At 43.2% G+C, this 10,050-nt stretch overlaps 2 protein-coding genes across 2 annotated transcripts in view; one reads left to right on the top strand and one right to left on the bottom strand.

Annotated features, from left to right (window-relative positions):
• CTNNAL1 (catenin alpha-like 1) overlaps positions 1–1,793 on the top strand; it is a 51,386-nt gene extending 49,593 nt beyond the window's left edge. Inside the window, exons 19-20 of the mRNA XM_006771218.2 lie at positions 650–733; positions 842–1,793. Of these exons, the coding sequence (XP_006771281.1) occupies positions 650–733; positions 842–907 (150 nt within the window). The 3' untranslated portion in view covers positions 908–1,793. The remainder of the gene's footprint in view (positions 1–649; positions 734–841) is intronic.
• A 592-nt stretch (positions 1,794–2,385) lies between these two features.
• On the bottom strand, positions 2,386–10,044 carry FAM206A (family with sequence similarity 206 member A). The gene is made up of 6 exons (XM_006771146.2): positions 9,584–10,044; positions 7,874–7,925; positions 7,065–7,194; positions 3,857–3,933; positions 3,706–3,775; positions 2,386–3,611 (listed from the first exon to the last, which is right to left on the bottom strand). Exons 1-6 carry the CDS (start codon positions 9,765–9,767, stop codon positions 3,474–3,476), a joined length of 651 nt encoding a protein of 216 aa, XP_006771209.2. The 5' UTR covers positions 9,768–10,044; the 3' UTR covers positions 2,386–3,473.
• Positions 10,045–10,050: the final 6 nt, after the last annotated feature.

Raw genomic sequence — 10,050 nt, 5'->3', positions numbered from 1 at the left:
TCCAGGGGCTTCTAAAGGTAAAAGTGAGGGTGAGTTATCCGGGTAGGCACTTGAGACTTTGACACTTCTTTAGCAGATTAGTCTCCAGCCCCCTTTTCTTCAAATAAAGAGCTAATAACCACAGAAGAGCGATTTATTTCCATTTTTCTTGGCATGAATTTGAGTCACCTATTATCTGCAGTTATAAACAACCCCAGGAAGCAGTAGGTTCACCAAATAAATTGGCTTTTTGACAGGATTAATTCCATAGCATTAAGTCACTTACCTTAAATCCTAATGTCAGCACATGTCTAAGGCACAGACTCCTGAGTAGGGGCTCCATTCACAGGGAATTAATTGGAGTGCCACAAAGCAGGGTGCCGGAGGAATTGCAAAGTAGGGGGTTCACTGCCACTATTTGAAATGTTTAGAGAAGCCCCAAAACAGCCTAAAGTAGAACGGGTTGATTTTCCATCCATTCTTGGGGATTCATGAACTGGGCACGAGAACCAGCCACAATTCTTGCATCTGTGTTCTAGGGCCTCAGGTTATCAAGAACCCTTAGAGTTCCATAATGGAAAAACGTTATCATTGAAAAGTAAATGGTGAGGAAGTCTTCTGAAGTACCCCTTGTAAAGGAGTTTGATTTGCTCACCTTTTGTCACTATAGGTCGATAAATGTATTACAAAGACAAGATCCATGATGGCTATTTTGGTCCAGCTTCTCTCACTTTGCTTTAAACTACTGAAGAAGGTGAGATAGTTTTCTATCTTCCACTCACATTTTAAAAACGAGTTTAAAGGACGATGCAAAAGAAAATAGTTACTTAATTTTTATAAGTTTTACGTTAACTCTTTGCAGCTTCAGATGGAAAACAACAGATGGGTCTCAGTCACGAATAAAGACTCTGTGGATGGTAAAACTTGAGAAGTTTTTGAGAGCAGATCTCGGGAACACCATATGGCAAAGCTGACATTTTTAAAAGCAAATGATCTTCTGTATTTCTTGAAATTCAGTCATTTTATAAAGAAAGTAACATTGAAGTACTGCTTTATTTTCTGATCATGAAACCGATTGTGGCTTTTTGACAATTAAGTGCTGTGGTAGTTGTTAGAATTCTAATTGCAGTGTGATTTTAAAATGAGACATTGCCAGCAATATTCTTTAAAAGCCAAGCCAAATATCCTAGCTGTCTTAATGACGGTTTAATCCAAAGAAGCTATTTTGAGTATGTGCTCACCTTTGGCATATTTTACCTTCCTGTTTTCCGGTTGTTATTTAAGCTTATCATCTAGAACACTAACTTAAGCAGGAAATACACGGTAGTCTGGTTGAAAGCAGTTTTTCTTAAGCCTGTGAACTCTTCTTCAATCCCTTGTCCAGCAAGTGTGAGTGGGCCTCTTGGCCACCCGCTGTCACAGATCATCCATGCGAGGAGCACACATTTGTTCTCTAATGAGCATTTCACAGGCCAAGGCCATCTGTTGTGATGCATATCCCTCCCCCACCCCCAAAGCTGGGTCATGGAGCTCACGCCATGGAATCCTGGAGGAACTCACCGGAGAAGGCTTTTAGTTCTAGTTGTAGCCGAGCAGTCTGCCTACCCTGAACACTAGCTGGAATCCTAAACCTATTGTGCTGGCTTAAAAAAAGTTTTTAAACTGTCTTCAGTAGTGACCGATGGAATGGAAGATGGAAGACAGAAAATGATAGAACTAAGAAGCTGTTTCAAATAAATTCTGAATCATACATTTTATATATGTGCCTTTGGAATGTTCATTGTAAAACAAATAAACATCTTTATTCTTTTTAATTTCGGGGCTTAGAGCTTTTCTTCTTTTTGTGGGGTGGGATTTGATGGAAGGGTCTGGTTTATAGGTCCTGCCTACCTGATATAGTGCCGTTAACTTTGCTTTGGACTTGTGATAGTGCTGTATCCCAATGCTTTGAAATCTTAACAGGACATGTCAGTTGCCAATTGCCTATAGTTTTATAAGCTTGTCTGATGACTCTTATCTGGGTTAGCCATCACAATAGCCACAAGATTCCAAAGACCCACAGTACCACCAATTAGGAAGTCAGTATTTTATTGAAGGAAACTTTAATTGTATGGGCCTCTTCTTTATAAATATCATGAAGCGTGATTTTTATTCCCTGAAACCAAAATATTTTAAAATTACAATAGAAATAATGGTGAATGAGAGGTAGTTATATATAAAATAGATATAATTTTTTTACTATCACTGTGCTGCCCAAACTGGGGGCCTGCTGGTTTGTGATACATTTTCAGTGCACAGCACTGTCAGTGTAGATGCTTGCAGAATTACTACCTGGATCATGTCTGGTGGGTATACCTGGGGATAGTCATGCTGGAACTTAAGTTACAAGATTTTCTTGTGAGTCAAAAAAAAATTTTCAATTTTATTTACAAAATACTTTTACAGAACTGAAATGAGAATATTCTCTTATTTAAGTTCAAGTGGGGTTGGGGAAGGGATGATTTATGACTTCTACAGCATAAGATAGGGAACCAAAGGAATTTACATGTCAATTGATTTCTTTTGTACTATTGTTTGGATTTAAAAACAAATATTTAAAGTTACATGTTTCAACCCTTAAAAAAATAACAGTTTTAAAGTCTTTTACTTAAAATTCAGTATGAATAAATATACAATCTTAAAACATAAATTCAGTTTTGTTTTCTAGTTCAAATGATGTGAAAGCTTTTGTTCTATTCAAAGGCCTCTGTCTGTGAATTACGGTAACTTCTTTCTTGTTACCGTAATACAGTATGCTTCCATTAAATTATAATGCTTCCATAAATTAGGAAAGCCCTTTGCATTTTTCAAAGCCTTTTCATGTTGTCCCTCATAGAAGCCACAGCGTTAGAGTTCTGCTTTGTCTCAGAGAGGAAGGCCATCCTGCGGCATAAGGACTAGAGAAGGTACATCTACACACAGTCTCTTCCTACAGCCTGCAGTGGACTTGGGGCAGAAGGGGTGGTACCAGACCTTTTGGTAGTGTCATACTGAAGCACTCTGGGTAAGAGAGGTCAGCTGTTGTTTCCTTTACCGTCAAACTGATGGAAGAATGAGCAAAAACAATTAACCATGCCATAACATTCAAAAAGAAGTATGTCAAAATGTAGTATTTACTAATGAGTTATAGGATGGGTAGATTATTTTTACTTGCCACTTTAAAACTTATGTCCTTTCCAAATTTTCCCCAAGATGCTCTGCTTGTTTTTAATTAGAAATGTTGTTTGTCAGTTTTTAGAAAGAGAAAAGCAAAAGAGGAGCAGGCTAGGTCCATGGCAGGGCAGATCTGAGAAGCTAAAGACAAATGGGAACCAAGGCTTGTCTTGCAAGAGAAAGGGGCAAAAAACACAGGCTTCCCTGCAGAAGGCTGGCTGCGGAGTATGCTTCTGCCATACGGTGGTACTTCTTCAGTGCACGGATCGAGTGCCGCACTGCTTTTTATGCCATCTTAGTCCTCATGATGTGGCTGTTGTGGCATTACTGCGTTTTACCACAACTTCTTCATATTGTTTTTGTGTCAGTAACCCTTCTGTTATGCTTTTACTTTCTTCAAATTTGGGCAACACAACTGCAATGTAACCTTCAGTGGATGGCTAGAAAGGAAATAGAACATTTAGTACTGTCATATGACAAAAATCAGACGAAAAGTATGTGGATGGAATCATACTTCTCCCCCACCCCCTTTACCTTCTCTTGAAGAATAGAAGGCTTATGGAGAATATTTTCATTCACTTCCATCAGCCGTCCTCTAACACAGCTATTGAAAAAAAGAACTGTTTTGAAGAAAAATATTAATCTCCTTTTTTATCTCCTAAATTGTAGTTAAAAAGTAACTCACCTAGATATAGTATATTCTTCCCCATCTGAGCAGTAAATCTTACACAGAGGTGCAAGTTCTGTTAGAAACTGTGCTCCCTGAAAATGAAAGGGAAGAAGTAATTAATTGATATACATTTTCACTTTCCTTTGAGAGGTAGTCCTCAGTGTCATCATATGCCGGGGTCCAACCCCAGCAGGTCCAGGGGTCCCCAAAGGTGTGGACGGAGTCGGCGAAGACAGCGTTCAGTTGATCAGCACCGCCCACACAGGCTTCCTGGAAGCCAGCACCCAGTCCTTCCCCTCCGCTGGGAGGCGGGTACAGAAGAATTCCCGGGGGAAGCAGTATCTGCTCTCTGGTGGCCCATCCCAAAAACATGGCAGAACTCAGACCCTAGCCAAGTGCCCGTTCCGCCTCGTCCCCCGGACACCCTCCCCCCACATACATACATACACACATGCACACGCACGCACACACCACACACACCACGCACATGCATGCACACACATACACACACCACACACGCACACACATACACACACCACACACACCACCATCCCTTGCGGTCTGGGAGCCGGCGTTTCGCCATCTCCGCACACATCTCTGCCTTCCTCTCAGGGCCATCTGTCGCTGACTCTGCGTAAATCTTGCTGGGCTGCCTCGCCATGTGGCTTAATTAATTGCTTCAAGGCACAGAGGACCCTGCCGCCCCACGGGCTGGGAGCCAGCCGGCTCGCCAAGGAGCAATTTGCCACGATGGGGTCTGGCCTGGCCACCGTGCCCCTCACCCAGCCCCACGCAGGGCCCGGGGTGGGGAGGCCCCGTTCCCCGCTGCCTCTGACAGCAGCTTGGCAACAGCGGGACCTTGCGGTGACACGGGGGACATTTATAGACAAGGACACACACCGCCTATGGCCATAAAAGGGCCTGTGCGTCTATTAGTTCAAACCTCATTTATCTTTGTCATTTAACCGCGAAGGGGTTTTATTCCCTCCCTAACTTCAGGGGAAAATCTCTACCTGGGGAAACAACCTTTCTCGGAGAGGTGACCTTGGTTAAAACACATAGTGCCAAGAAGGTGAGCAAACATATTAAGAACAGTATGCCATATATGCCAGGTCCCTTGAAACAGCAAGGATGGACCGGCTCCCGGCAATCATAGGATATATTCATGGAATTAGTGTTTTAAAAACCATTTATTCAAACATATAAGAGCCTGCTATGGGCCAGGTACCAACCTAGGTTCTAGGGGAAAAAGCAAACTAAGACACATGTGATAATAGGTAGTTTAAAGATTAAGAATATATTTTATAAACTTCAAATGAGAAAGCTGCATATAGCTAAGTATAAAGATTTCAACAGTATAGGAAAGTCCATCAATAAGCAATAATAGAAAATTCAACATGAGAGTGTGACACCAATATTGTACAAAGTTAAACTTCATTAAGATTCCGACCTTCTCTAAGACGGTTTGAAAAAGGGATGTTTTCCTAGTTAACAAGTAATGAACTTGGAGGAAAATTTGGAAAACAATAAGTTGTAAGTAGCAGATAAGAATCATTTACCCATTATCCTATACCCAGAAGTAAATACCAAATTTTTAAAAAAACATATTTTTATTGATTTCAGAGAGAAAGGGAGAGGGAGAGAGAGAAAGAAACATTAATGATAAGAGAGACTCATTGATCGGCTGCTGACTGCACACCCCTACTGAGATCGAGCATACAAAAGGGAATCGAACCTGCGACCCTTCAGTCCACAGGCCAATGCTCTATCCATGAACCAAATTGGCTAGGACAATACCACTTTTTTAAAAATATATATATATTTTATTGATTTTTAGAGAGGAAGGAAGGAGGAGATAGAGATAGAAATATCAATGATGAGAGAGAATCATTGATTAGCTGCCTCCTGCATGCCTCCTCCTGGGGATCGAGCCAGCAACCCAGGCATGTGCCCTTGGCCGGAATCGAACCTGGGACCCTCCAGTCCGCACACTGACGCTCTATCCACTGAGCCAAGCCAGCTAGGGCGCAATACCACATTTTGACATATCTGTTAGAATGCTAAGGCACGTTATTGTTTCATGTACTTCACACTCTATGGATATATCTGGGGAGTTTCTGTCAAAAATCTACAAGGAGGCTCATGGGAACTGAGTCAGGCATGTCTCCTGTTGCTCCCCCCCACCGCCAATCCTCCACCCCCTCACCCCCAGGAATTTTTCCTGGAGTGAACATAGGCATTTGAAGTCAAGGTGCTCTGCCTTATGATCTTACCCCTCAACACATTATCATACAACATTCAGATGCACCACATTGGCTTCACTCCTCTGCATGTGGATACTGTACTTCATTTCAAATTACTAGTCCATGGGACTCCCCGCCTTTAGGAGGAAGGTGTGGGTACTCATCCCAGAGGGTTTGTCTACCACTGGGACTATGTCAAAAGAGCAGAAGTGTTTTGACTCCTTTTTTCACCTCCCTTGGAAGTCCAAATGACTGGCAGTGCTGAGATAGAATTAAAACTTATCTTAGTGGCTTCTATTTGCAGGTCTCTCTCTGTTCCTCAGTAGGAACAACAGTGTTACTATTTTGGATAAAGATTTATCATAGGAGTTTCACAAGCACTAAGTGTTTTTACTTGTAATTTGCAGACTTTGTCTTTTAAGAATGGTCCATGCTTTTCTAAGTCCATGTTTCCTGAGTGAGGAAAAAATCAATACTCCTAAGCCACGTTGTTAGGGGATTTCAGGCCAACAAAGGGGAGTATAGACAAGGGTCTTCTAGAACAGTGAGGGCTGTTGGCAGAAATTGCTAGTATACACTCAGCACATGAAAGACCTAAATCATCCCCTGTGACAGATGCACTAAAAGTGATCCTCTCCTCTGCCTACGATTGTAGAGGGTAGAGTTAGCACTGTGCACAACTGAGCATTACGTGGAAGTAGAGGGTGTGGCTTTATGTGTATGAAACTGGCAATGGAAAATGCTAAGGAGCAAATACTGTATATTTTTTAAGTTTGCTTTTTTTTTCACAGCTCAGGGAACGTTCTTTTTTTATTTACTTGTGGAAATATATGGTAGAGTTGGTCACCTAAATTACAGAACTCAAAATACTGGTTTAATAAAACTGGAAGGGACAAAATATCTCTTTATCATTCTAAGACTGAGTGGACCTATCTTTACTATGGTGTAGACGATTTAAGTAGAGAATTGTAGGAACATACCCGTTTAAATTTCCCAGAGACCTTGTTCTGAAGTCTGCTACAGTTGGTGCTGATTTGATAGGAAATGCTTTTAAGTGTTTTTCCACTATGAAGAACTGGATGAGATTCTGCCAATGTGATGACACATATTCTATAAGGAGCAAGAATTGGTCCTGTATTACTGCTTAGCATAATTTTTCTTCATATAGCACAGTATTCCTCCTGACAAAAGAATATCTGAACTGACATTTGTTTAGTCAAACTATCATTTTCCTCTGCTTACTGTAGAGTAGAAGGGAATGCAATAATAAAATAGGGTCTGACAAAAGAATATCTGAACTGACATTTGTTTGGTCAAACGATCATTTTCCTCTGGTTACTGTAGAAGGGAATGCAATAATAATAGGAGAAAATGGGATTTTACATACTTCCCAAAGAGAAGAGTACGAGGTCTTCAGGTAGCACTGAGGTAGAAGAGAGAGTAGTCAGGCATGCCCATATGTAGTATACAGGAGACCACCTAGACCTCCACCCTAGCCTTCTCCATGGGCTCTGGCCATTCAATGGTTAAGCAAAGGCTGGTTACTTCAGGCAGTAGTACCTGACTGAGGGCATGGTGGTCCATTTGGATGTTTGGATGATCACATTTGTTTAACGTGAGTAGGCACTAAAAGGCCCATTCTTGTCAACCTACCTCCTATCATAAATAATACTATTTCAACACAGTGAAAAATAATCATTTATTGAACATTAGTTCAATCCAACACCATACCAGGCGACTATACCAGAAAAAAATTTTTTTTTAAATTTAAAATTCCCAATTTGCTTACCGGTTAGAGTGCTGTAGTATACAGTGGTCCTCACAGGGCTTTCCTTTGACATCTAGAAGAATGAACAGGTCAGGAGGTTTTGGAGTCAATATTTACTACTTACTGTATAGCACTTTCTTTGGTTCATAGGGATAGTAAATTATGAAGATTGTACACATTCCAATCACTTGTATCCTTTCATTACTCGAAAAGATATACCTAAAAGGCTTGCTATAAAGTAAAGAGATGTGGTCCAGATGGAATCATTCATTCATCATTAAAATGATTACCTTTGCTCCATCTTGCTTTATTCTCGCTTTAAAATGAGTACACATTATTTCTATTAGAAAAATGCGACTAGCAATGCATTCTTTATATAATACAGTGTGTGTGTTTTAGAGGGACCAACTCCTGGTTTGCCTAGGACTGTCCTGATGTTAACGCTGAATGTCTTGGATTCCGGAAAAACCTTCAGTCATTGGTAAACAAGGGCAGTCAGTCATCCAAAATGTGGCTAATAATACCTATGCTACAATATTTTTAAAAGTGTGTACAACTTAGCCGAAACCGGTTTGGCTCAGTGGATAGAGCGTCGGCTTGCGGACTGAAAGGTCCCAGGTTCGATTCCGGTCAAGGGCATGTACCTGGGTTGCGGGCACATCCCCAGTAGGAGATGTGCAGGAGGCAGCTGATCAATGTTTCTCTCTCATCGATGTTTCTGACTCTCTATCTCTCTCCCTTCCTCTCTGTGAAAAATCAATAAAAAAAAAAATGTGTACAACTGTTATCCCTGAATGCAATGGAGCAAGTATGGGGTGAGAAGAAGGTCCCCGGCGATGTTTCCACTACTGATATTCACCACCTACACAAACAACGGAACACCCAATTATTAAGTAGCAGATGTATAGAATACCAGCGGCTTCTCTTTCAGTAACACTGTTGGATTCTGGCTTGCTATCCCTTCCCCCTCAGGCCTGACCTAAACTCTAAGGGACCTCAGGAGACTTGCACCCAAGGGAGCAATGGGCAGTGGCAGCTCATCCCCAGCTAACCCCTGGACCTGGTCCCAAGGCCCCCGTTTCTCTGGTCCAGTGAGCTGACAGCACCCGCCTAGGCTCACTTCTCTCCCGTAAGGTTTCTAGGGAGCCAAAGCAGCCCCGCCTATTCTCTCTCCCGTTGCTTTTATCCTAAGCCCTTCCTTGTTTCCCTGTCCCCAACTTTAATAAACCTACTCTAAAAAAAAATAAAAGAGCAATACACAAAAGCACGCACAAGATGTTAGATTCTGTTTTCTAAATGCCTCTAGTCTAACCCACCTTCTCCCCATCTCCAGTCTCTACCTCAGTTCCGAACAGATCATTGAAGTCATTTTCTGTATGGCCACTCCCTATAGGATTTGCAAAGCCCGTGCGCACTCCAGGAGACTGCCGTCCAGCCCCTGCCTACCTGGGCGCCTCACCTTAAACCATCTTCCCGCCAGCAACCCACCCAGGAATTCGCGCAGCGCTCGCCAACCCCAGAATGCGCTCTGCTGGCATTTTAGCCTTTGCAAATACCCATTCCCTCCTGTTTAAAAAAAGCAATACACAAACACACACAAAATTGTTAGATTCCTTCCATCGTGGGGCTGAAGCGCCGGAGAGAGCGCGCGTGCCTTCTGATGTGTCACCGTCGTCCCTATTGCATCAGGCCAATATGGCCCCGGAGAGACCGACATTATCCCCCACTTACCCGCTTTGTACCAGCGAGTGAAGTAACGATCCACAAGTGACGGCGCCGCGGACTCCACGGCCACCGGCTCGGTAGCCATGGCGACCTCGGGCTTCGCTCCCTCCGCCCTCAGAGACCCGAGCGCTTCCTCCATGTTGGCCCGGAGGAGGCGGTCCTTCCGGCGCGCGGTCTGCGGAGTGCGCATGCGCACTGCAATACTGGCCCTGCAGGCCCCGCCCGCCGACGCCAGTCATTGGGCTTGGGGTTGACGTCAACGTGGGGATCAACTACAATAGCATTTCTCTGTGTTTCTGGGGCCGCCTGCGGAAAAAGCCGGTCACGCCCCTTCGGCCGAGTGACGTCTTTCCCGCGCCACTCCGCCCGTGTCGGGCCTGCTTCGCTTGCGAGTCGTTGTCCCATCCGCTGCCTCTGCGCCTGCTTCAGCCGCTAACTACCTCGGGGCTCCAGGGGCCCAGTGGCCCGGAGGC

Source organism: Myotis davidii, unplaced genomic scaffold, assembly GCF_000327345.1.
Source record: "Myotis davidii unplaced genomic scaffold, ASM32734v1 scaffold64, whole genome shotgun sequence".
In the NCBI taxonomy this organism is placed as follows: domain Eukaryota; kingdom Metazoa; phylum Chordata; class Mammalia; order Chiroptera; family Vespertilionidae; genus Myotis; species Myotis davidii.
This window is presented reverse-complemented; position numbering and strand designations above follow the sequence as displayed.